At 42.4% G+C, this 27,969-nt stretch overlaps 1 protein-coding gene and 1 long non-coding RNA gene across 6 annotated transcripts in view; one reads left to right on the top strand and one right to left on the bottom strand.

Annotated features, from left to right (window-relative positions):
• The window catches only part of TENT4A (terminal nucleotidyltransferase 4A), a 146,717-nt gene that overhangs the window by 10,328 nt on the left and 108,420 nt on the right, over nt 1-27,969 (top strand). For all 5 annotated transcript variants that reach the window (XM_038393292.2, XM_043508481.1, XM_038393288.2 and 2 more), the window contains exons 2-5: nt 11,414-11,537; nt 14,303-14,349; nt 15,429-15,549; nt 18,499-18,606. In XM_038393292.2, the coding sequence (XP_038249220.1) occupies nt 11,414-11,537; nt 14,303-14,349; nt 15,429-15,549; nt 18,499-18,606 (400 nt within the window). The remainder of the gene's footprint in view (nt 1-11,413; nt 11,538-14,302; nt 14,350-15,428; nt 15,550-18,498; nt 18,607-27,969) is intronic.
• LOC122458829 lies at nt 9,363-9,839 on the bottom strand. The gene is made up of 2 exons (XR_006279110.1): nt 9,794-9,839; nt 9,363-9,512 (listed from the first exon to the last, which is right to left on the bottom strand). It is a non-coding gene; the product is annotated as an uncharacterized LOC122458829 (long non-coding RNA).

The following is a 27,969-nucleotide window of genomic DNA, read 5'->3' as shown; positions in this document are numbered from 1 at the left end:
CAGGCCCAGCTTGTAGGCAGGGGGGCCACGGGGCTCCACATGCTATCCCAGCACCAGCTCCACACTCTAGGGGAACTGGGGATGTTGGTGCCTGCGGGCAAGAGCTGTGTGGAGCTGCTTGCATGCCTCCACCTAGGATCTGGGTCTGCCAGCCGCTTCCCGTATGCAGCGCAGTTCGCGGTGCTAGGACAGGCAGGAAGCCTGCCTCTGCACCCTGGCTGCACTGCTGACCGGGAGCTGCCATTGGTAACCCCTATGCCCCAATCCCATGGAGCCCCTTCCAGCACCCCAGCCCTCTCATCCCTGGCCCCACCCCAGAGCTTGCACCCCCAGCCCAGAGTCGACCCTTTCCTGCACCCCTTCCCCAGGCCTGAGTACCCCCAAACCTGGAGCCCCCCTCCTGTACCCCAAACCCCTCAGCCCCACCCAGAGCCTTGACCCGCTCTCACACCCTACCTAAGCCCAGAGCTCCTTCCCACATCCCAAACCCCTCATCCTCAGCTCCGTTTGGTCATGGGCATCAATTTTCTTCAACTGGGTCGCCGGAAAAAAAGTTTGAAAACCACTGTCTAATGCATTGAAGGTAACCAATTAAGTTCAGAATCACCGAGTCCTGCCCTTTATAAGCATGTGAGAAACTTAGCTTTGCACAATGCAATGGTAACAATCTACAACTAGTTTTCAAGGCATTTTATTTAACTTTATAAAATGTAGATAATTGAAGCCCCTGGTAGAGGCTGTGGTGGTAGTCTAGCCTAGAAGTCATGAAAACAAGAATCACCATGGTGCCTAGAAACAGAAGCTGCAACTTTGGAGCTGAGAAAAAGCTGCTTTGGACCACTTTTGAAGCCTAAGCCTACATATTTTGGCTTGTAGTTTAAAACAGGCACTAAGTTACTGTCTGCTTTTATAGGCTTTGCTTTAGTTAATGGAAAGCAGCTACTGAATAGACAAGAACCACCAATGCTTTTCCTCAAACCTATTAACAATTTTCTCAACCAGTATTAATCCTGGGAGAATTCTGCACAAGTGTAGAATTAATGTTCCCTGCTTATTTTACTCAATCCTTACAGAACAAATGATTCACATGCCCCTCCTGGGTAGTGGTCTGAAGCATGTGTCTGCTTCTGGTGTCAGGAGCAGTCAGGAGAAATGTAAATCACTGCTTTGGGAGGCAGGGCTGGCTGGGTGTGCATGTGAGAAACTCCCTTTGACTCGCTCTTGCGATGTGCTAGGGGTGCCCCAGTCAGTAGCTCCTAAAGTGTGCCAGGCTCTAGCTGCTAGTCCTGGCTGGGTCAGACACACCCCCAGAAACCTCCCCTGACTGCAGTAAGCTTCCCCACTTCCTGCCCCCATTGATCCCAAGCCGCAGTGAGAGTGGTCACTGTATGGGGAGTTTTTCATTGAGCTCCACCCCCTGCACTCGACCCCACTCCTTCACTCAAACCCACTAAGCCCCAACATTTTGCACCCAGACCCTCCCTCTGAGCCCCAGCCACTTCACCTGGCTGCCCCCCTTCCTTCCCCTCCCCCTGCAGAATCCCATTCCCCTGCACCCAGAACCTTCCAACAAACCCCTGCGTATCCAAACTCCTGCTCCCCCACGGACCCACCCACATCCAGATTGCCCCCCACAGAACTTTCTTACCCCACACCTGGATCCTGTTGGGCTGAGCCTGCTTGTGGCACACCTGGATTGGAGTGTGGGGGGCAGGGGTGGGAGACTCTGTCCTTGCTATTGTGGTGCACCCCGTGTGGAGGGGCAGGGCCCTGGGATGTTTCTGGGGAGGCCCAGCCCTTGTGCTGTGTCAGGGTTGGGTGCAGCCGCACTGCCAAGCCTGTGTCCTGGGGGAGGGGCAGGGGGAAGGGGGCTGCAGGGTGATCCCCCCCGCACCTCTCTGCTGCCCGTGGCTCCCCATTGCCATGCTGGAGCCTCCACTCCCATTGCCCTTCTGATCTATTGTCTGTAACAATTTCAATTCTAGTCCAGTGACTATACAGTGTCATATACTTAGCCATGCCATTCACTAAGGCCCCAATGTGGCAAAGCATTAGTTTCATTGGGGATACTCAGGTGCTGAATGTTTATGCACATATTTAAGTGCTGTCAGATCACGGCCTAACTTCATTCCTAAGGATGTGTTGCTCTTCAGGATATGTCTGCACAACAAAGAAAAACCCAAGGCTGTCCCCTGCCAGTTGACTTGGACTTGCTGGGCTCAGGCTGTGGGGCAGTTTCATTGTTGTGTAGACTTCTGGACTGGGCGGGAGGCCCAAGAGCATCAGTTCTGCACCACCTGACTGGAACCTATACATACTAATTACTCTAAAGCAATCCCATCCAAGCAGTTGGTACAATATGTTCTAATGGGATTAAAAGCAATTGATTTAACAAACCAGTATGGAGTGTTGTCTCCTATCCATTTTAGATCAAGGTTCAACTTTTTTCTTCAGTAGTTCATTTCTACTTAAAAACAGCTTTCTGATTTAAGATACTGGTATCCTTTGCCTGAGGTTGATCAATGTTTGCCTTCTCCCTTTTACAGAGTGGTTCGGTGTCCAGAGTGTGTCAGGATGGGGTGGGGTGAAGAGAAGGATGGAAGCACTTCTTTCTAATTCCAGATCTTCAACTGACTCATATGGCAGTAGCGGAAGAATTCTTTACACAGTTTCCCATGTGCTTTCATATTTGACATTGTTACTTTCAGCCGTTACTACAATTGTGGAGAAACAATGCAATATATGCCACTTAACAGAGACATGCCTAACTGAGAATCACTTTATTAGGATGTGCGCTAGGGCAATTCTGCCTTTTAATACCATTAAGATATGCTCAGGACAGTAGTCGCAAAAACTTCACTTTCATAGGACACACTTGGCCAGTGCCAAAGGGTTATGTAGTGTTTAAACAGCTGTTGAATCTTAAGATCTTGTATTCTAATGCATTAATAGATAAAATATGTTGACAGTTCATAGAATTTAATCTTTAAAGTGTCTGTAGGGATTTAAAATAGTCTTTTCACTTTATCTAGAAGTTAAAGTAGGATGATATGCTCTCCACAAGATGTCCCAGTTAGAACGATTTCTCTTGTAACGTTAACAAATTGGCTCATTGTTTTCTTACTGATAATTTTAATGCAGACTTTGATGGTATCTGCTGCAAGAAAGAGTAAACTTGAATGAATAAATCAATTTGCTTTTCAGAGTCCGTCTTCTGAATGCTGAACTGATTTTAGTAGCTGTGGATTTTAAAGTTTTAATGCTGTTTACACAATCCAATAGTAAATATAGGTGTTCAGTTTAAATTTAAGTGAACAAAGAACTAAGGTTCTTTTAAACTCTAACTCTGACTTTAATTTACTACTTAATTTCTCCAGAAACTAAATTCACATTATGCTCTAGTCATTTGAATTAAATAGAATTCCATGTCTGACCATTCAAATCTATCTTTGCACTTCAATTTTTCTCCTTCCAATTAATCCCACATTTCAGTCTGTCTTTGACAACCTTTTAATGTGGCAAGGTGTGTGAGGTAATCTTTTATTGGGCCAACTTCTATTGGTGTAAGACAAGCTTTTGAGCTACACAGAGCTCTTCAGCTGCTTCTTCAGAGCTCTGTGTAGCTCAAAAGCTTGTATCTGTCATCAGATGAAGTTGGCCAAATAAAAGATTCTCACGCACCTTGTCTCATATGACATATTAAGCTAAAACCTTATGGCTTTTTTTATTCATTATTATTTAATCTTCTTCCCAAAACCTCTTCTCTCTAAACCCAGTTCTGCTAGTGTTGGAACATACCATCTCTGCTGTCACTTAGTTAAGTAACCCAGGAGTTACTAGGTTCCTTCCTCTCCCCACACATTCCCACTTCCAAAATGACTACCGTTCTCTCCATTTTTAAACTGTTGAAATTTGTGTCAGACCTTAATTTCCTATTTTGATTACTCTGACCTCATCTTGGCTTCCCTGACATCTCCCCAGTTTGCTTGAGGCACAATTGCTAAGGGGCCAGATCCATAGAAGGACTTAAATGCTTAAGTGTCCAATCATCAGGTGCTAATGAAATCCCAAAACTCTTTGCTCAGCTGCCACCCAACCCTAGAAGTGCCTAAAATCCCTAGATGCTTGTGTTGTTGCCAGTGCAACCACCTCAGTCTCCACTTCAGCCCCAGGGGCATCCTCACACTAGGGTCTCCCTGCTTATTTTGCCTGCAGGGCCTGATTATGGTAGGTGGTGTTAGAGTGTGCTTAACCCCCCATGATAGCAGGGGTGGATGAGGTATGGAGTTGCTCCCCGGGAAGCTTTAGCCCATTGATTAGAGTATTCAGAATGTGGGATACCTGGGTACTGTTTCCGACTCTGCCTGATGTGGAGAAGGGATTTGAACTTGGGTGTCCTACCTCTCAGGTGAGTTCCCTAACTCATTGGACTATAGTCATTTCTCTCTGGCCCAATGCATGTTTAGTTAATTATACAGTGTAGATGGAACAGTTTCAGCAGTAGAGCAAGAAACCCATACAAGAATATCCAGTAGCCCAGTGGTTTGGGTGCTCCCATGAGATGGAAAACCAAGGTAAAATCCCTTCTCTACGTAATCAATGGGGAAAATGAATCCAGGTTTCCTGTATGCCAGGTGGGCACTGTGCTAAAAATTGAGAGAAGCTATCACCATCTCCTCCCTTCCCCCCGCGTTTATTGCAAAAGATGGCTTGGATGCTGAACTCCAGGAGAGGTTCTATGGTTAAGAATACCAAGCAGAGGTAGGCAACTCCCTTCTGCTTGGATTTAGGTATCTAACTCCCTAAGAGGGGTGGAGCTTAGGCTTTATCCTTCTCCTTGGCTTTTCCTATTGGCTGTCTTAGGTGACTCCCCATTTAGCATGCTGGCTTTTGTGGATCCTATTCTTAGGCACCTATCTCCAGGCACTACATAGGGATCCAGAGTGCCTAAATCAGGATGTAGATTCCATTTTATGGCAAGTGACCTAAAAGTTAGGTGTAGTAACACCTAAGTCCTGTTGTGGATCTGGGTCCAGATCATTTTCCTATGTGGTTACTTTAACCATGTCACTCTGTTTAAAATTCTCTATTACCTTCTTTTCCACCATATCCATTTCTTTGCTTTGTTCTTGCTTTCAAGATCCAGCCAGCTCTATCCTTCCCTACTTATCAACCCACATCTATTACTTTGCTACTCTCCTTTGCAATGCCAATAGTGCCAACTTCTGTGCCACCTAAGTAAGAGATATATCCTCCTTGATCTAATTGTACTGTTTACTAGTTACCTGCAAGTAAGAATATGCAGAGGCTACTTTAAAGAGAAGCTACTTAACAGCAGCCATGGTTCTTGAGGTGTTTCTTTTGCATATTCATATTACCTTAGCTTCCCCTGCCTCAATTTTGCTTTCATAGGACTCTGAGGTTTGGTTGAAGGAATTTCAAGTTTGGGGTCTGCATGATCTGTTTAACATCTGTGCTGAACATTCAGTTCCTTAAGAGGGTACTTCAGCTCCAAAGGGCACTTTTCCTGGAGCTCAACAGCACAGTTGTGTGTATTCCACAAGTGTGAATAATCAGAAATAACTCTATGGACAATGATTCATTAACATGATGGCTTCATTGTTATGAAAATGTTGACACGCCAATGAGGAGTGAGGTCCTGTTGTATTATACAAAGCTCCTATGCTTTTAGGCCCCAGTTTAGGGGCATGTCTATACTTGCAGTGCTGCAGTGGTGAGCTGTACTGATACAGCTGTGCCGCTGCAGCGTATGTGGTGAAGACTCTCTATGCCAATGCGGTAGCTTTTCCGTCCGCAAACCCATCCTTTTGAGTGGTAGAAACTTTCAGTGGGAGAAGCTCTTGCACCTACATAGCTCTGTGCACATTAGCGCTTATGTCGGTGTAACTTAGGTTGCTCGGGGAGGGTGGAATATTCACACCCCTGAGCAAGGTAAGGTTTGCTGACATAAGTGGTAGTGTAGACATAGCAAACGTGGTTGGAAATGGGGATATAGCGTGCGTTGTTGAATATGATGAGTTAGTACAGGCTTGTAATATATTTTGTTGGCTTATGTGTTATTTGGGGGGTAGAAATACAATGAGAATGGGATAATTAGTAAGTGATGAAGTAGGGGAAGGAAGGAAGGCAAAGAAGGGACAGTCACAGCTAGCCACATCCCTTGTCAGGATCAGCAGGTAAGTTTTTTTTGTTTTTGTTTTTTTGTAGGTGCCTTGGCAGAGGTGAATTTTAAAGAGGGACTTGGAGGAGGTGTGCCGAGTTAGTGGCTGAACAGATTTTGTCTGAGTCTTTCCCAGGTGTGTGGGAAAAGGTGGTGGTATGGGAAAAAGCACACGCTGTCTGAAGGGGAAACTGATTAGTAGGTAGGAAAGGCTGGGAACACTGGTAGAGCAAAGCTGGCATTTGATTTGGTGGTAACTCATTAGGTTCTTTACTGTCATTCTTACCTAGCCAAACTTGTATTTGCAGAAGTGAGGGGGCAGCCTATGTAGGGGCCGAGAGGGGACTGAGGCACTCTGAGCTATGAACCAGGAAGAAGATGTTAGCAGCAGCATTTTGAATAGACTTGAGAGAAATAACTTGATGGTCATAGTAAAGACTGTAAAAGAAGATGCAATAGTCAAGAACATGAAATGAGGGGGCCTTGGGTGAGTTGTAGGTGTGTGAACAGGAAAATGCTTGTTTGGAATGAGTGTTTAGGGAGGGCAAAGTCATAGATAATGCCTGGCTTAAGAAATATCTTCCTAGTCACTGAGGCCATGTTCTAGTTGGTTATGGAGAAAGGAGGGTGCGGTGGTAGAGGGTGAAGTAAGATGAAGAGCTCAGTTTTTGGTTATGTTGAATTATTGGTATACACCTCTTCTTGCAGTAGAGTCATGATCTTTTTTTCATAAGCATTGCAATAGAGCTCAACAGCTGCACAATCAGGGACGCATTATATGAGGCATAGTGTACAATACATAGAAAGATCTTAAATGGAAGCATATTATCCATTTTGTGGTGTATTAACCTGATGCTAAATTGTTATCAGGGTGGATTTGATTTAAATCACTAGCCAAGAAGACTCGATTTAATAATGGATTTCTACATAAAAGTACATTCTTGTTGGCTATAACCGTAATACATATTCTTCACAACTTGGAGACAGATGTAGGTTTCATTTTTAGAAGGTACACACTATACATTTTTAAAGTGATTTATTTTGAAAACTTTTCAGATTAGTTTTACAGCTATATTAGAAAATGAACGATTGTTTGGTTATTTCATTTACCAAAGGTAATGGCAGAGAGTTTACCTCCCAATGACTTCATAAATATTTATCTCCAATTCAACAGGTTAATCATTAATATTTGGAGGATTTTTTTTTTTTGCCATGCTGTATTAGGAGGAGAACGTCACCAGACAGGTTTCAGAGTAGCAGCCGTGTTAGTCTGTATTCGCAAAAAGAAAAGGAGTACTTGTGGCACCTTAGAGACTAACAAATTTATTTGAGCATAAGCTTCATCGGATGAAGTGAGCTGTAGCTCACGAAAGCTTATGCTCAAATACATTTGTTAGTCTCTACGGTGCCACAAGTACTCCTTTTCTTTTTGTTACCAGACAGACATTTAAAGTGTTTTATTTAACTAAAACAACGTTGTGTATTCTGGATTTTTTTCTTCAACAGCAAACATATAATATTTTAACAAAACAAGCATATGAATTTTTGAATTTAGTTAAAGATTAAAGTATTTAAAATCGGGTTTGTTTTTGTTAAAATTGTTAACTAAAATAGTTAAACGAAATATTTTAAAAAAAAAACCAAACCCAAAAATTAAATAGACTGTATCAGTCAGGTCAACATGAGGAATTTAAAATACTGGCTTCTGCAGCTAACTCGTTCGGCTTCACCTTCATTTTCCTGTTTGTTCATTATCTGGAAAAGAAAAACAAGCTTTCCTGCTTTTTCAGGTCCCAAATAATTTCTCAATTTGGAATGAATTAGTCCAAAGGAAGAAAATAGTCTTTCTATGCTGACAGAAGAAGCTACTGCTGTTAAAAGTGAGATTATCACTTCAACAGTCTCTGAATCCAAGTGCTTAAGTGACTTCTACCAGTTCATTGGTGTTACTTTCTTTAAAACATCAGCAAACAAACATATTTCTTGAATGGTTCACCCTTAGCTCTGAAGTTTATTATAGTCAGCATTATGGAAGGATGATTGCTGGATGTCCATGTCATAGCCAGCTCCTCTTCTTCAGCCGTTAAGGTTTAATTCTGCTACCGAGTATTGAGAATATTTGCAAGAAAATGAGCTGGGGGTAGTGCTTGTCCTGTTCGTTTTTTTTTAATGTTTGTAATTTAACTCTGTCATGCATATTTCTCTTTAAGATCTCACTCAGTTCCTTCCAAATTTCAACAGCGTCAGCAATAAAACAGCTATTTCCCTGCATTTTGTTCAAGGCCTACAGAAATAGGCGTCAGGGTGTACTCAGTATGTGTTCAACATTTATCTTAAGCCCAGTGTTGAGAAATTTGGCTGTGACAGTGCCATCTATTTTTCAGGATTTTGTTCACAGACTGTCTTCTGATTAGGCCAGTTCTTGATATAGTGCTCAAAACCGTCCACTACTGAGTTCCATTGCACGTCTTGTGGGAGAGTTAGCTTGGTTCCTCCCACTTTTTTCAGAGCAGCTGCTGCAAAGTGGTTATTACTGAAGTATTTTACAATTTCAACAACATTAGCCTTTATTTCTGGAATACTGAAGTCTTTGGCTAGGAGATGCATCAAATGAGCACTGCAACCATATGTTGTTAGCTTAGGACTCTCTTTTCTAAATTTTTTTTCATCTTGAATACATTTGCAGCGTCGTCTGTGACCAAGCTGCGTACTAGACATTTGAATTTTTTGTTCCACAGTTTGTTATAGCTTTTACTGCTACTTCTTGTTACTATTCTGCTGTGTGTGCATTTTCTGGTGTATCAATTGTTTCTGTAAGGAAGACATTCTCTTCTGTTGTCACACAAGCACGTACAACAGGATTGTTGTGGACATTGCTCCACCGATCAAGACTCGGGTTAACAGTTTTATCCTTTAGACCTTTTTCATACTGCTCTATTTCTCTTTCATACACTTTATCCAGCAATTTGCCTGCGACATCTGCTCTGTTGGGTGGTCTGTATCTTGGTCTTAATGACTGAACCATGTTAATGGAGTGTGGGTTCTCAATCATACAAAAAGGAGAGTTTGTTGCATAAACAAACTGGGCAACTTTTTCATCAATTACCTCTTTTTGTAATCTGCTGATTCTTATCACAAATTTACCTATGGTTGTTTCCGAATTATGGAGATTTTTTTTTTCTTTTTGCCACAGGTGATATACTGTGGCTATGTGACAAACATGATGTGACTAAAACACTATCGTTGGCTGATAACTCTGAAACTATAGAAAATGGTGATGATCTTGAAGATGGATAGTCTTCAGACTCCTGTATGTTGAGGATGGATTCTCCTAAATAAAATAAGTCAGTGCAGTTATTTAATTATTATTACCATACCACTCATTTAATATTGCTCATTGCATTCAGTGACACTCAGTACTACTATAAAGGTGAAATTATAAAAGGATGATCTGCCTATTTCAGCTATTTATTTTTATCAGAACTGCATCTAAAATGATAGTACCATAGAGTAACAACTATATTTTTTTGCTCAAACATGAGAATTCAAGAATAGTCCAGAAGGAAGACAGGGAGTCATTAAGAAAGAAGTACGAAATAAAAGTTTACCAACCTAAAGATCCTGCACGTTTAGATATGTTCCTTTCATCATCTTCAACACAGCTTCCTCCTGAGAAGGAACACTTCTCATGATGTTTCGTTTGGGCAACCAGGCCTTGCATTTCTTTGTTGCACTGTTTTCATTTTGCTCGCATGCCTGTCTTACCCACAGATAGAGGAACTTCATTAAAATATTCCCAACTGGGTCTCTTTTATGGCCTCCTGCCATTATAGGTTTTCCGTTCTAGTGAGAGACTCGTATGGTAGATCTCAAATCAATGAAGGCTACACTCAAAGACCTCAAGACTTCTGGAATATGTTGCTCAAACAGTTTCACTTTTGTTACTACTGCCTGTTTTTCCCTTCTCACATTTATCTCCAGACTTCTTCTCCTTGTCCAGATCTATTCCGCCCCCAACAATCATCGATTTATTTAACTTTTTGAAGCTTTGCACTTCTAGAGAGAGGTAAGGGATTGACTGTGTACTCAAATTTGCAGAGGGACAATAGAGTTGAGGTCTGTTATTTCTTTCTTCTATTTATTATTTATTTAAAAAAAAATTTGCTGTTAACAAGCATGTTCTCTGGCGACACAAATCCACAGTTTGAGAACTGCAAAACTAAGCACCCCTGATAGTATCTTCTAGACTGAGCACTGAATCTCATTGGGTAGATAGAAAGTTTAATCTAAATAATCTATAGCAGTAGCCCCTGGAACCTACAAGATTGGATCCCTAATCCATGAACTATTGGAACTCATTTACAAAACTTTTCTTAAACATTACATGAATATATTGTCTCATGGTATAGAATTAGAATTTATAATCCCTATTCCTTGATATATCTTTGAGTTTTAATTAAGATACATTATAGCTATCTTTAGATATGTTTTTTTTATGAAATGCTTTTTGAGAAAAAAAGCCTAATTAAATTTTAAAACTGATTTTTTTTTAATTTTTTTTTTTTAATAATTGATTTTTATCCACCCTGGTGAGAATCCTGCTAGATGCCTTTAGAGAAGCCGAATTTAGAAGGCAAGTACAGGAGAAATTTACATTTCTCATGCACAAATTAGAATCTCTGTAAGACTAAAACTAGCTTAAACTCTGTGGAGCTCACCATTTAAGAACCCTATTGTGTAATACCCAGGATTTTATGCATCTTGCCATTTCACCCTCATTATTTTGAAATAAATAACTAGCCAAAGTTGATCAGGCTTAAATTAGTGAGCTAACAGGGATAGAAATAGGAATGTCTACCAACAAAAGTATTTGTTGTAATTTGCTTCTGTTAAACTTATAGTTTATATAGCCTCCATACATTCAGAATAGAAATATGTATAAGGTACCAATACCTTGTGTCTAGACTGTTAGTGCACATAATTAAGATGATAAAATATACATCAACTTAGATAAATTATTTTTGAAACAAGGAATCTTTTTTTGGAGAGTAGTATCATAAATCTTAATTCCTAAAAATGATTTTTGGTTGAAAGGTAATTGACTTAAAAACAAAAATGCATACATGTATGTGGTGTTAGGGTATAAACCATTTTGTTTATTTATATTGGATAGAGAAGTTCTGTCACCACTGTCATTGCTGATTCTATTTTATTCCCCACCTTCACCTTTAGGCTCCATGAAGAAATAATTGACTTTTATGACTTCATGTCCCCTCGTCCTGAAGAAGCAATGATGAGAAGAGAAGTGGTGAAAAGAATAGAGACGGTCATCAAAGATCTTTGGCCTACAGCTGATGTGAGTATACCTCAAGTTTCAAATCAAATTTACTAGTACACTGTAGAACAGAGTTCATTTAAGTTCCATTTTGTCTTCCTAATGCAAACTTTTTTGAGTTCTCTCTCTATTTAACTTTTTAAAAATGAACTTGTCAGAACTCTTGTATTACAATGTAATAACCATTGCTGGCTCTCACAACAAGCTACTTTTAATTGACACAATCAAAGGGGTAGAAGCTTAATACAAGAATTTCAAACCTAGGCTTCAGGTTGCTGAAGCCTAGTAGTTATCTTGCTCTCTAAATCTTCAACAATAGCCAAAACTGACTAAAGCAAAATTACATCCAAATTAGAAATTCTTGTGTGTATCATTTCTTGAGTAATAGCTTATGATTAAGTTGGTTACCGACATATGAACTTAATTCCTGATAATAGAGTGTAGACTTGCTTTAGCAACACTAACTAAATGTTGGACATTCGTTTTTTTAGAACTTTTTAATTTTTGCGGGATTGGTATTGTGTAAACTATAAAAGAAACATGTAAAACCAAGCACTGGCAGAATAATTTTTATACACTGTCTCGAAGATCCATACAGATCTTCCTACATTATGGGAGCAGTAGGATATCAATATCCTGTGGGGAAAACGTGATACAAAAGTATGACTAAAATATGCTTAAGGATTATTGAGGGAAAAGGAGGTCAGAGGAACTAAATCACAATGTATAACCTCTACCAAGAGGTCTAAAAAAGGGAAATTAGTAACAGCAAGGTGAGATGCTCAATTGCTTGAGGTCATGTTTTGGACAAAATTCTAGGTCCCTTTCCTTTGCTTTTCAATAGCTTAAATAGTAACACTTTTTACAAGCCCTTTCTGGAAGACTGTTCTTACTTTTTGTGGTTCCTTTTGCTGTTACTTTTGCCTACTATTGGTGACTCTTACAGTAAGCAGCCTTTAATCAGATTTATTTGCAGCCATGATCGTCCGCTGAAATGATCAAACGTGAAGCAGAGAGACATTTTTATATAAAGTACATTAGTGTAATGGCAGGGAATGCAGGAAAAGTTAAGTGGCATATGTTTGAGAGAAGTTTATCTCGGAAATGGTATTGCACATCTACTGTTTAAGTTAATTATCCCTCTAAACAGATGGAGAAAATTTAACCACTGTTGACTCTCTTGAATTTGATATGACAAGGTGGGCAAGGTAATATCTTTAATTGGACCAACTTCTGTTGGTGAATGAGACATTACCCCGTGCACCTTGTGTTTCTAATATCCTGGGACTGACACAGATGCAACTATATTGCATACAACAATTGAATTTGATAGGTCAGTCTTACATTATAGGTGATTTATTTTTTTTTTTTCTGTTAAACTGTTGGCTTTCATGTATTGTGTTTCCTACTTAATACTCATGTGTATGCATAAAACTTAGACACAACTACTTATTGGACAAGAACTTGTTTTGAATGTCTCTTAAATTGGTTGTGTTTTCAGCATGTCTGCAGCATCCTGAATTAGCTTTACACAGAAGAAGTAGGATCCTTAGAGTAGTTTCAAAAGAGATCCTGGTGAAAGTTAGGTCTTGGATACCATGGTCTTCATTGGTTTCACTTAAAGCCCATTTGAAGTAACCCCATTTACCAAGAATAACCAATAACATATCCAGTTGATTAGTTCAACCACAGGAATTGCTATAGCAGATCGGTGGTCCACCTAATCTAGTCTTGCCTTGCTCGAGATTCTAGTGGGGTGGCTTGCATATTTCAGCCAATAAATATGGAGCTATAATGTGGATGTTTGAAATCTTTCTACAGTTCACTGGCTATAGAATTAGTGTATTTATTTTGCTCAAGGTATTTTAAGTATCTATTCCAAGATTGGCTTCTTCTCTTGTTTTGTCTTTAAAATTCATTGCTACTGTCTTCAGATTTTAGCATTACTGATTTAAAAGTAAAGCTATCCCTGAGACCTGTTTTCCTCTGACTCTCCAATTATGCTTTTCTAAGAGGAAGGGATTGTTCTTCATTAGCATAAACCTCTCTAGGTGGGGTTGAGAGTTAATGTGATAAATGACTTAGGACAGGTCTACACTACAGACTTCTGCTGGCATGGTGGGCGTGAAGAAGTGACCTCTGTCTGATGTAGCTGTTATAGCAGTAGTTGCTACTGTTTTTACAGTAATACTGGCAAAGCCACACTTTTGCAAGTATAGCTTACTTTGCAGGTAATGGGTGGCTTTACTGTAGTGGTACAAAGTACAACTTTGCCGGTATAGCTGTAAGCACACTAGGAGGGCTTTGCTGGTGTAGTGTACTGGTATACCTATACCATAAAGTGCTTCTAGAGTAGGCATTGCCTTGGATGCACTAGTCTTTGTTCTGCTGCTTATGGTGTTAGGCATGGTTTTCCTGAACAGAAGTGACCACCCTTTCCTGTTAAGTCTCCTTACTTTTAAGTCTAAAGATAATATCAAAATTAACATTTTTAGACTTACTGTATTAAACTCCAAACGTCTCTCAACACTTGAGGGGTTGGGTGGGGGACAGAGTGAGGCTAACTCCACACCACCTCTTCCTTTATGATGTATTAATCTAAACTTGACAGAACTTGAGCTGGGGTGGGTTAACATTTGTTTACATTAGTCAGATGGAGTCTCAAAGAATAGTTTAAGTAAACTCATGTTTTTCTGGACCTATTAACAGTAAGACTTGTTTGGCTGCATTTTGCTTTAATATTAATAATTGCAGGATGTGTTTTAGTATTTAACTTTTCCTTTCAGGTTCAGATATTTGGCAGCTTTAGTACAGGGCTTTACCTTCCAACTAGGTAAGTAACAAGTTACTTTGGTACATAACCTTTTTGGTCTGTCTTATGAAAGTGGTGATAAACTTCTAGAAGAGAATTGGTTTATTTTCAAATATTTGCAGACAAGAATGTGAAAGTGTAACAAACGTTACTCAAAGTTTGTATCTAATGTCCCACCTAATCAGGGAAAGAACCAATGAACATATGAACTTTGGGAAGTACATAAACATTTTAATATTCTTTGTGCCAGTATCCATACCCTCCACTGTTTACTGACTCTTGATTTAAAAAGCTTCTCCTAGATGCACTCTGGGATAACACTTGTTATCCTTTGAGATAATTCATGTCACTTACCCATACAATTTGAGCAGTATTGTGAAATATTTCATACTTGGTGGGATAGCTAATATTTACTGTCTAAGCCATATAATAACTGAGGTAATCATTGAACATTAATCATTAAACAGACAATCATTGAAAATTAATTTCCCTACCTCTTACCAATATATAAATCTTTTTAGAACTGAAATTTAGTTTGTACAAATTATGCCATTTATCTTTTTCAATTCAGTCAACTCAATGTTTGAGTCACTAGCACAATGCACTTGTATCTTTATTTACAATATTCCAGGCTCGTGCATACTTCCAAAGCTGCTGCTTCTAGTGTTTGTTTAAAACCTTTATATTCATTTCATATTATTTTTTATAAAGTCACATTAGTTCTTGAAAACATTTTGGACTCCACAATTCTGTAAACTGCTTACTTGATTAACAGCATAATTAAACCTGAGTCTGCAGCAGTAATGAACCATATCATTTTTATAGAACTGTATTGTTTCTTGTTTTCAAGTAGGCTTCAGTAGGAAAACATTGGAGAAATTGATTTAATTATTTTTATAGACTTAATTGACCATTCTTATATCAGCTTAAGTTACAATATTCTAGCAAGTATTGCAGAACTACCATACTTAAAGATTTGAGCTTTTTGGGAGCTCTTTCAAAATATTATGCAAAAGATTAGTGTTGCCATTTATCTACAGAGGAATATGACTCTCTCATTTCAGTGGACTTTATTCTTATATTTTGTTTCCTGTCTATAGTGATATTGATTTAGTTGTTTTTGGGAAATGGGAACGCCCACCTCTACAACTGCTGGAACAAGCACTAAGGAAACACAATGTGGCTGAGCCATATTCCATTAAAGTACTTGACAAAGCTACGGTGAGTAATGAGAAACAAAATTCCTATTTGGAAAAATAAACTGCTTTGATGATAAGGTGACATAAATACTACGTAAAGAAAAAACTTCTTCAACCTATTTTGGTGCGTCATGCACATTAACTTGCTGTGTTCATTTATCCCATGTTTCCGGATAACACTTTTGTAGAGTATGTGTTTGACAGAATCCAGCTAATAGACATTCATAACCACTGTTCCAGAGATCTAGCTTCTTAGGAATTTTATTTACAGTGCTTGAAAGTTGTTAAAGGACTTATAGATTCATAGATACTAAGGTCAGAAGGGACCATTTGATCATCTAGTCTGACCTCCTGCACAACGCAGGCCACAGAATCTCACCCACCCGCTCCTGCGAAAAACCTCACCTATGTCTGAGCTATTGAAGTCCTCAAGACTTCCTCAATTACTGCTTGGCAGCTTGGCTTGCTATCATTTTGCTCTTGTTAAATTCCCTGTCTCTGAAGGTGGACCAATGCGTACTGATTGCACAGTGCTCTTTTACTTCAGCAACCACCTTGTCTCTGGTCATAACTACTTGGCTAACTAATCTGCAAAGTCTTCTAGAATTCAGAGAACTGTGATCCTCTAGACTGTACAACCGTGACTTTGTGGTTAGAGGGGAAACTGGACCAAGAGAAATGTGATAATGGTTCTAGGTGCTGATTAAACCTTTTTAACACTACTACATTGGTTGTGTAGCACTTGGTGTGGTAAACAACTCAGAGAGTACCTTGGAGATGGATAACCATAGGCTCACTTCTTTTCCAGTGTAGTTTGGTTTTAGTATAGCTGTCTCTTGCAAACCAGAGAGACACAGAAGGTGTGATAATATCTCTTACCGGACTAACTTTTTGGCTCTGCAAATACCTCTAAACACTAGTTCTTCATTGTGGGCAGCTTGCCTAAGTTTTGAAAGCTTTCACAAGAGTGAGTTAAGCTTAAGATTGAATTTTTGGTACAGTTACTCTGGCATGGGATGTGATTTCTTGAACTGATTTGAGAAACTTAACTTGTTGCCTCTCAAATGTTCCCTGTTTGTGGATAGTGGTATGGTCTACAACAGGGGTGGGCAAATTTTGTGGCCCTCGGGCCACATCTGGGTATAGAAAGTGTATGACAGGCCATGAATGCTCATGAAATTGAGGGTTGGGATGCAGGGAGAGGGGGTATGAGGGCTCTGGGGTGGGGCTGGGCATGAGGGGTTTGGGGTGTAGGCGGGTGCTCCGGGCTGGGACCAAGGGGTTTGGAAGGTGGGAGGGGGATGAGAGCAGGGAGTCAGGTGAGGCATGTCCCCCCTCTGGCTCCTATGCAGAGGCGCGGTCAGGTAGCTCTACGTGCTGCCACGTCTGCAGGAGCTGCCCTTGCAGCTCCCATTGGCTGTGGTTCCTGGCCAATGGGAGCTGCTTGGGTGGGGGTAACATGCAGAACCCCCTGGCCGTGCCTCCGCATAAGAGCTGGAAGGGGGACATGCCGTTGCTTCTGGGAGCTGTGCGGAAAGCCCCCAACTCTACTTCCCGGAGGGAGCTCAAGGGCCGGATTAAAAGTTCTGATGGGCTGGACACGGCCCACAGGCCGTAGTTTGCCCATCTCTGGTCTACGGGGCTTGTGTATCTAGTGCCTTTCAGGGGATATAAACTTACTGGAAAAAACCTAAACATCTAATACTATTTGTTTAGATTTTGTGCAGCAGATTTGAGGCCACTCAGTTTTAGAAGCAGTGGTTGTTGAGTCTTTGCTATTTATGCAGGACTGCAGAATGGCCTTAAGCAAGGACACTTAGTAATCTTGTAATTCCAGGTGAAAACACTAAAACCAACAATTTGTTTTTCAGAAGGCTTCCTAATACCTATGGAATAGACAGGTGTTCCATAGTGATGGTTTAACATTTCAGTGCATGATAATTTCTAGCAGCCACTTGTTTACAAGGCATGTGTCTCACACCGTTCTTATAACCCTGATTAATCAGGTGTCATGCATGCAGAGAGACTTTCTGATGGAAATTATGTAATTGCATGTTTGGACTGAGTTTAGGGAAATGCTGTACAAAAGTATAGATTAATTATCCAGGGGATAAAATGAGAACTCCTAAATCCCCTCTGAAAATAAATGAGTTGTCAGTGTCAAAAGCAAATGCCCAGAAAGGTGGTGTTACTGTACTGTGATGGCAGAGCTAGTGTAGCCCACTGAGGTTGTGGCATGTTATCTTAGTACTTTGAAACATTTTTTGGAAACTGTTAGAACTCTTTTTGCTGGTTAGAGGTGCTAAAGCTCCACCACTGCTTGGCATTTATTAGTCTAGAAGCCACTCTAATCTGCATGAGCCCTTCCTTAATTACTTCCTTCCACTATTAGTGTGGATTAATGAGATTATAATTGAAAACTGGAAAATGATAAACCTCTAATTGAAAACGAACATTCAAAAAAAATCCATTTTAGCATAGGAATGTTTTGTTAGTTTGGATTTAGTTGGTCTTCTAATCCAGTCACCTAAAGTGGACAATTAATTTTCTTGAATTTAAGATAATAGTTCTCTATAAATGTCTGCACTGCAGTCAGAGGTAGGACTAGGAGATGGACATACTCAATATAGCTAGTTTGAATCACAATAGCAGTGAAGCTGCCACATCTTGAGTTAGCACTAGGTACCCAGGGAACCAGGTGGAGTTGTACAGCCTGTGCTGCCAGGGCTTCGCTGTTTCTGCTTGAGCTAGCTAGATCAAAACTATCCTGGTAATTTTTACATGTGCTGCATTCATACCCTAAATTAGCCCCTTGAAGACATCCACCTGATCTTCAGTAACATAGTGTCTGTTTAGGCTAGTTGTGTCTGAATGTCTTAAATTAAGGAAATGTGTGACTAATCAAATATAGAAAAGCTTCAACCTAGTATTTGGGATGTATAAAATGTCTCTCTTCTTCAAATATTTGCAGGTACCAATAATAAAACTTACAGACCAGGAGACAGAAGTGAAAGTTGACATAAGTTTTAATGTGGAAACTGGTGTGAAGGCAGCTCGATTTATCAAGGAGTACATGAAGGTACAAACTGCGTAATTGATGCTTTTAATCAATAAACATCAGTATATCGTTTTGTCCTTTACTTTACTCTAGGGCATGTAAATTTGTGTCTTAAGAACTCTAAAATATTTAGACACAGGGAAATGTTATGGGTCTCTACCTGAAAGAGAATAACATTAAATTCCATTAACTTTAGCCAGTCTTGTGTTTTATAGATTAGCTGTGGAAACAGTTAAACTTTTGAAGAGCAATGAGTTTTATGAAGAGGCCCTAATAAAATTGGACTAGAAACTGTTTGCTTTAGTTTTCTGGCAGTGTTTTAAGCATTTGCCAGAGGTGGTTAAGAACATAAGAATATCCATACTGTCAGACCTAAGTTCCCTGTAAACTCTGCAGCTACGCAGCAGCCTATTTAGCTCTGCACAGGCGCTCAGTGAACCCACCCAGCTGGGACCTGCCGCGGCCGGGCGAGAGGTGCCACTCCCCCTGCTGGGACCTATCCCTGCCCCCAACCTGCTGCAGCTGGGGAAAGGGTAGCCCGAACTGAGCCCCAATCTGGACCTGCTATGCCTGGGGCACCTAGTCCATATTCAGTCTTGGACCTGCTGCGGCCGGGGGAGGGGTGGCTCGAACTCAGCCCTGGCCTGTACCTGTTGACGCCGGAGCGCCCCTTCCCCACACCTGCCGGGGTGCTTATCCCGCACCCCAGCCCTGGAGCTGCCCCGGCAGTTAGAGGCACTTCTCCCCCCAGCCCAGGTGCTGCTGCGGGGAGAGAGCTGGGAGAAGTCCTCTCTCCCTGCTGTAGCCCCGGAGCATTCTCCTGCACCCCCAGCTGCAGCCCTCACCCCCTGCACCCCAACCCTCTGCCTCAGCCCCTCATCTCCTCACCCACCCTGGAGCCTGCACCCCAATCCTCTTCCCCAACCCTGAACCCTTTATCTATAGCTCCATCCCAGAGCCTGTACCCCTAGTTGGAGCCCTCACATCCCTGCACTCCAACCTTCTGCCCCAGCTCTGAGCCCCCGCCCACCCTCCGAACCCCTTACACCCCCCCTCCAACCCCACACATGCATTTTGTTATGTGCACCGATATGTAGGTGATGTGTTACACATCACCTCCATATTGGTGCATATAACGAAATTCAGTCCGCACATGGGTGGTAAAAATGAGAGGGAACACTGTGTCAAACCAATGGACCATCTAGCCCAGTATCCCATCTTCCAACAGTGACGAGTGCCAGATGCTTCAGAGAGAATGAACAGAACAGGGCAATTGAGTGATTTATCCCATGTTGTCCAGTCTTAGCTTCTGGCAGTTGGAGGTTTAAGGGACATTCGGAGCATGGGTTTGGATCTCTGACCATCATGGCTAATAGCCATTGATGGACCTCTCCTCCATGAATTTATCTAATTATTTTTTGAACCCAGTTTTACTTTTGGCCTTAACAACGTTACCCTGCAACAAGTTCCACAGGTTGTGTATTATGTGAAGAAGTACTTCCTTGGGTTAGTTTCAACCTGCTGTCTATTAACCTCATTGGGTGACCTTGTGTTACTTACCCCTTCACATAACACTTCCCTATTCACTTTCTCCATACCATTCACGATTTTATAGACCTCTGTCATATCCCCCATCCTTAATCATCTCTTCTCTAAGATGAACAGTCCGTCTTTTTAATCTCTCCTCATATGCACGCTGCTCCATACCCCTAATCCTTTTTGTTGCCCTTCTCTGTACCTTTCCCAATTCTAATGTATCTTTTTTTTTGAGATGGGGTGACCAGAGCTGCCCACAGTATTTAAAATGTGGGCATACCATGGATTTATATCTGGCTTGTCCTCATTCATCCTTCCACGAACGCAAGTCGATGCTACACAATTGCATTTTGTTGTGAGCATGTTCTTGCCATTTTTGGCCAAAGAGTTTTGCCATGTGATCCGCCCAACGCTTTTTTGCTCTGCCCAGCAGGGTTGCTTGTGGTCTCTGGGGATCCAGTCACTGATGCAGGTTGTCCACCTGTTGTCTTGCCTGTGGACTACATGACCCACCCATCTCATTGATCACCTCTGTACGCCTTCTGATCTCCTCATTTGTTGTATGATCACGGAGCGATGTCTTGCACATTTGCCTTTCCATTGCTCTCTGTGTGACAGTGAATTTTTCTTCCTCCCCTTTTGTCGTTGACCACCTTTTTGCTCCATATATCATTGCTGGCAGAACAGTGGAGTAAGAAATGATTGCGGAGCATGTCTGGTTGCATTCACAGAGGCAAACCATCTCCATGTAATGAACATGATGTTTGAAAAAGAACAAAGGAAGTGGACATGGAAAAGCTGGGATGGAGTCTTACTGAATCAGATAGCTTATGTATTGACGGATACTAGAAGAATCTTCAACAATGTACCGATAATAGGCGAATGAATCATTAGCACAGGCTCAGACCATCATATTTATATAGTGGCATTATGATATTTTATGTCTTCGCTTTCCTAATGATGCCTAGCATTAGCTTTTTTGACTATTGCTGCACGTTGAGCAGACATTTCCAGAGAATTATCCATATTGACTCCACTCTTTGAGTGGAAGAGCTAATTAGAACCCATTATTTTTATAGGTAGTTGAGATTGTTTTGCAATGTGCATTATTTTGCACTTATCAACATTGAATTTCATCTGCCATTTTGTTACCCAGTCACCCAATTTTGTGAGACTGCTTTGTAACTCTTCGTAGTCTGCTTTGGACTTAAATATATTAAGTAATTTTGTATTGTGTGCAGACTTTGCCACCTTGCTGTTTACTCCCCTTTCCAGATCAGTTATGAATGTGTTGAACAGCACAGGTCCCAGTACAAAAATGACCATTTATTCCGACCCTTTGTTTCCTATTTTTGAATTACTTACTGATCCATGAAGGGACCTTCTTTTACTGCCAGGGGCTGGGAGGACTGACCACAAACGTTCATCCTTCATATAATATAGAAGCACAAGACCCTGACGTAAGACTATCAAGCCAGCTCCTTTATAGTAGAATCTTGTTGCACAACTATAACTTTAAAATAAGATGTCCTAATTGGCTTGTAAGAGCTACCTTAACCTTATCAGAAAGTTTCAGTATAGTAGAATAAGACTTCTATCACAGTGAAAAAGTAGCCAGCTTGAATATTATACTTATCTGAAAGTTTTGTACCCCCTATGGTTACGTGTAACATGTAAGGCTACTATAAAAAGAAAATGAAATATCTTTTCCATTCTGTTTTGCTGTGCTTTGACAGCACTTCTTGTTAGTCAGTTATTCGCTCATGTGTAGTCAATGTGTCTATTGCAGAAGAACCCTTAAACATAAAGACTTTCTGCTCCACTATTTTTTTTTTAAGAAAAAACTTTTCAAAACGAAAGGTGAACACTTTATACCATCTTATCAGAAATCAGATTTATTTTTTTAACTGATAATTTGAAGGGACTGTGCCAACTTGAATGTTAATGATGGGAGGTATTGGGTTAGCTAGAGGGAAAATACGTACACTGAAGAGATTTGCATGGTCACATTTTGATCTGCAGTCTTTTTTTACTTTGTTTAAAAACATTAGAGAACTTGAATCTTACTAAAATACTTGACTATTATATCTTAGATTCTAAAATCACATATTAGAATATTATTGTAATAGCATTCCCAATGAAGGTTAAGAAAGTACTTCTTGCCAAACTATATTTTCTTCTTCAAGTAGCGTCCCCGTGGGTGCTCCACTGTAGGTGTGCATCTTCGAGTGCTGTTCCTTATGTGGATTCCAAATATGGGTACACTTGAGTGCCGTGCGCCACAGCTGGAACTGTTCGTAGTCATGTCCTCTGACGGTTTGGATCACAGAAACCCCTTTGGGACTGCCACCTGATGTGCCTAGACTACATCTGAGCCCGTTTTCCCTGCCAGCTTGGGACTTCAGTACCTTGCCTTGTTTGAGTCAGATATGCTTGCCTGCTGCAAACGGGTCCAAGTCTGAACCACGTCCCCTACAAGCTGCAGGCTTAACTGAAAACAACTTTAAGAAGAGCTTCTGTCTCCAGCACTTAGATACCCAGCTCCCAATGGGATCCAAACCCTAAATAAATCCGTTTTACCTGTATAAAGCTTATACAGGGTAAACCTGTAAATTGTTTGCCCTCTATAACTCTGATAGAGATATAAACAGCTGTTTGTCCCCCCCAGGTATTCATACTTACTCTGGGTTAATAAGGAAAATGTGATTTTATTAAATGCAAAAAAGTAGGATTTAAGTAGTTCCAAGTAATAGACAGAACAATGTAAATTACCAAACAAAATAAAATAAAACACACAAGTCTAAGCTTAATGCAGTAGAAAACTAAATGCAGGTAAATCTCGCCCTCAGATGTTCCAATAAGCTTCTTTGACAGACTAGCCTCCTTCTAGTCTGGGTCCAGCAATCACTCACGCCCCTGTAGTTACTGTCCTTTGTTCCAGTTTCTTTTAGGCAGCCCCTCCACCCCCAAAGGATATCTCTTGAGCCAGCTGAAGACAAAATGGGGGGGTTTCCCAGGGGCTTATATAGCCTCCCTCTTGTAGGTGGAAACCCCTCTCTCCCCCTCTGTAGAATTACAGCTCCAAGATGGAGTTTTGGAGTCACATGGGCAAGTCACATGCCCATGCATGACTCAGTTCTTTACAGGCTGATGCCATGTTAGCCCGAACGTTCCCAGGAAGGCTCAGATGTGGATTGGCATGTATCAAGGTCCATTGTTGGCGACATACTTCCAATTACTTGAATAACCCCTTCACACTATGTTGAACAAGTCTGCCATAGGTACTTTCTACAACAAACACTTTAAATATGAGTATAGAGCCAGTGCTCATCACTTCAGATATAAAAATGATACATTCATACAAATAGGATGAATACATTCAGTAGAACATAACTTTTGCAAAGATACATTACGTGGCATATGTAGCATAAAACATTCCGGTTAAGTTACATTTACATTCATAAGGATATTTCTGTAAAGCATTTTGAGGTGCAATGTCGCATGTATGTTGACCTGCATGGCTTTAAGAGGCTGTGCAGGTCGGCACCGCTCTAGTTCCTTCTTGCCGCTGAATGGCCAGAGTCGGAACCACTGTCCCTTGGTGCTCTTAGCTCGCTAAGAGAACTACTCTTTTAGTTGTATATAGTTTTCCCCATAGTTCTTAGTTGTCTTAGTTGTACCCCTTGTTTCTTAGGTTTCTGTTGGACTTTTCCCTTCCGGGGATCTTTCCCTAGCTCAGGGACTGTGCCACAGTAAGCCGGTTTTAAATACTGTGTTTCCTGTCCATGCTCCTTCTCTGTGAGTGACTAGCACCAGCACCGAATCTACTGTCTTGGTGAGAATCATATCGCCGCCTGCTGATCATTTGTCGCTCGTTCCCGCCACATACCGGGGAAGTCAGAGAACTTCACCTCTGCAAATTCCTTATTGGAATTGCACCCATGTGCACAATTGGATCTTGCAACCATTGGATCTGTCAGCGACGCCCGGTACTGGCAGTCAGGTGCCTCCCTGGGTGACACTGGCCCATCTAGCCAAAGCCCACTGTGTGCCCGAGAAGCATGCTCATGGGCAAAAAGGCAGCTCCCTGATAGGAACTACCTTTAAGCACAATGTTGCCTCCCTGAGCCATGCCAGGTTGGGTGAGAAATTGTGCATTGATCCAGATGCTCCTGCTCCAAAGAAGCCTTGCATGGAGCACAAGTCCAACCACTATGCCCCACCGGTGCCACCGCTGGCCTTGGTGACTGATCCACCACCAGAACCATTGGGACTTACGGCTCTGCCTACACCAGGCCATCTCTCCCCTCTTAGGCCCACAGCTGAGTTCATGCTGCCATATGCTAGGGCACCTTCGTGTCCCTGTCCTTCTTTTGTCTTTCGTCTGCTGTCTTCCGAGGATGAGACGCTCCTGCTCCAGCTTCGTCCCACCTTTCTCCACAGTTGCCCTCAGACACACCCTGGCTTCTCTTAGACCGTGCGTCCTTCACTGCACCGATGGTACCACTGGGTCAGACAGCCCCACCCTTACCTGATCATTCTTCAGACACCGAGTGGTCCTCTAAACCGGACATTGCCTTCAGGCTGGCATACTCATATAGCCCAAATCCCCGGCACCAACCGTATCCTCCAATATATGCTCTGCCCGCTGATCCATGGTTCCACTACCTGTGAGCACTGTCAATGCCTACTGGGCCGCTTGGGACTCCTACCATGACTGTGTTCCATCGCTCCACCCTTATCATTGCCTTTCTCTAACGCATACCACTTCTTTCCCCCCCTGCCGGAACCTCCGACTGTCCCCGCTCCTTTAGCACCGGTGGTACCAACAGCGCCATCGTCTTCTCCAATCTGTATGGGCACTTCTGTCCCCTGATGATCTTAAAATCATAGAATATTAGGGTTGGAAGAGACCTCAGGAGGTTATCTAGTCCAATCTCCTGTTCAAAGTAGGATGAACACCAACTAAATCATCCCAGCCAGAGCTTTGTCAAGTCGGGCCTTAAAAACCTCCAAGGATGGAGATTCCACCACCTCCCTAGGTAACCCATTCTAGTGCTTCACCACTAGTGAAATAGTGTTTCCTAATATCTAACCTAGACCTCCCCTACTGCAACTTGAGACCATTGCTTCTTATTCTGTCATCTGCCACCACTGAGAAAAGCCTCGCTACATTCTGTTTTGGAACTCCCGTTCAGGTACTTGAAGGCTGCTATTAAATCCCCCCTCTGCAGACTAAATAATCCCAGTTCTCTCAGCCTCTCCTCGTAAGTCATGTGTCCCAGCCCCCTAGTCATTTTCGTTGCCCTTCGTTGGGTTCTCTCCAATTTCTCCACAACCCTTCTGCAGTGGGGGGGACCAAAACTGGACACAGTACTCCAGGTATGGTCTCCCCAGTGCTGAATAGAGGTGAATAATCACTTCCCTTGCTCTGCTGGCAATGCTCTTACTAATACAGCCCAATATGCCATTAGCCTTCTTGGCAACAAGGGCACACTGTTGACTCGTATCCAGCTTCTCGTCTACTGTGATCCCCAGGTCCTTTCCTGCAGAACTACCGCTTAGCCAGTCGGTCCCCAGCCTGTAGCGGTGCATGGGATTCTTCCTTCATAAGTGCAGGACTCTGCACTTGTCCGTGTTGAACCTCATCAGATTTCTTTTGGCCCAATTCTCCAATTTGTCTAGGCCACTCTGGACCCTATTCCTACCCTCCAGTATATCTACCTCTTCCCCCATCTTAGTGTCCTCTGCGAATTTTCTGGGGATGCAATTAATCCCATCATCCAGATCATTTAATAAAGATGTTGAAGAAAACCAGTCCCAGGACCGACCCCGGGGCACTCCACTTTATACTGGCTGCCAACTAGACATCGAGCTGTTGATCACTATCCATTGAGCCTGACAATCTAGCCAGCTTTCTATCTACCTTGTAGTCCATTCATCCAATCCATACTTTTTTAACTTACTGGCAAGAATGCTGTGGGAGACCGTATCAAAAGCTTTGCTAAAGTCAAGATGTATCTTATCCTACCCACTCTCCTCCCAGTGACTACATGCAGTGCCAGGACTTGCTTTAACACATGGCTACAACCCTCAACCTGCCTGTCAAAGATGTCCATGATCCTGGACATCCTGCAATCTCCTGGACTCTCCCGTACCACCTTCCCTATTCATGATGCCCTCATGCAGCCAGCCCAAGCTATTCGTCAGAACCCACCATCTTGTTCCCCTATCCAAAAACTGGTAGAGTGCCATTATTTCATCCTCTCTAAGGGCACAGACTTTCTTTTCAACCCTTTTCCCTCCAACTTGCTGGTGTTGCAAGCTGTGACCGAGTGCACCTGCCAACAACATTTCCGCTCTACTCTGCCTGACCGGGCTGCGAAGAAGCTGGACGTGTAGGCTGCAAGGTCTACTCATCTGCAAAGTCTCTAATTTCGTATTGCCAGCTACTGGGCCATCCTGGCGAAGTATGACTTCCTTTCATACTCTAAGCTGGCAGACTTTCAGGCCTTGCTTTCCCTGGAAAAACAGCAGGACTTCCAATGTCTTGTGGACGAGGGCAAGCTGGAAGCTAAAGTGGCTTTCTAGACCACAGTTTATGCCGCCGACACCACCTCCTGCTCCTTGGCATTTGGGGTCGTCATCAGCTGAGATTCCTGGCTCCAGTTCAGCGACTTTCCGAAGGAGGTTCAAACTACTCTGGAGGACCTTCCCTTCGAGAATAATAATCTGTTCAGTGATGAAATGAATTGAATTGCATTCTTTCAAGGACTCTTGACCCTCTCCAGTCCCTGGGCCTCTACTAAACTCCCCCACCCCCCCAGAGCTTGCCACCAACAACAGTTGTCCTTCAGACTCATGCCACGTGCAGCATTACCCCCAGCGCCTGCCTGACTCTTCCCGCCATTGCCCATATTCACAATGGCCACGCTCCTCGGCCACAGCTACTACTTCCACATCTGTCTTCCCGCATCGTCCTCCCAAGCAACCCTTTTGACTCCTTAAGAGCTGTGAACCTTCCTCCACCCCTCCTACTACAGGTGGTTTTTGGGGTTTTCCTTGCCCCCTTCGCTTGCATTTGGGGCCAGAGTACCACCGACCGCTTGCTGTTGGACGTTGTCCAGCAAGGCTATATTATTGACTACTTCTCCTTTCTGTCCTGCTACCTTACCCCAGCAGTGCCTGGACACTCCCTTGTAGTGCTACCTTTTCAGAGAGTAAGCGGATGCCCTCCTGCGGAAAGACTCCATAGAAATCATACTGCACCACTTTTGGGGACAGGGCTTCTATTTTCTTGTACCAAAGAGAGGGGATGACCTACGCCCTATTCTGGACCTCAAAATCTTGAACAAATTTATCTGCAGATTCCATTTCTGGATGGTCATACTTGCCCTCGTTCTCCCCTCCGTGGAGCCTGGTTTGTGGCTCTCAATATGAAGGATGCCTATCCATATCAACATCCATCCCACTTATTGCAAGTTCCTTCGATTCACAGTGGGTCATTCCCACTCTCCTTCTGGGTCCTCCCCTTCGGGATCACTCCTGCCCCCTGCATGTTCACAAAGGTCTTTGCTGTTGTGGCAGCATACATCTGCTGACTGAGTCACTCGTTTCCTTATCTGGATGATTGGCTCCTTTTAGCACCATCCCGAACCGGCCTTCTGACTACCATTCAAACCCTACGTTCCCTCCTTGATGCCCTAGGAATTCTCATCAATGAGGACAAATCTGTCCTCATCCCTACCCGCCTTCTTACCCTCATAGGAGCTCGTCTGGACTCTGTTGCGGCACCTGTCGTCCTTTGTACTGCTCTCACCACACTCATTGCTCCGCCACTGCCCGCAC

This window comes from Dermochelys coriacea, chromosome 2, assembly GCF_009764565.3.
Source record: "Dermochelys coriacea isolate rDerCor1 chromosome 2, rDerCor1.pri.v4, whole genome shotgun sequence".
In the NCBI taxonomy this organism is placed as follows: domain Eukaryota; kingdom Metazoa; phylum Chordata; order Testudines; family Dermochelyidae; genus Dermochelys; species Dermochelys coriacea.
Note: the sequence above shows the minus strand (reverse complement) of the source record. Positions and strands in the feature narration are given on the sequence as shown.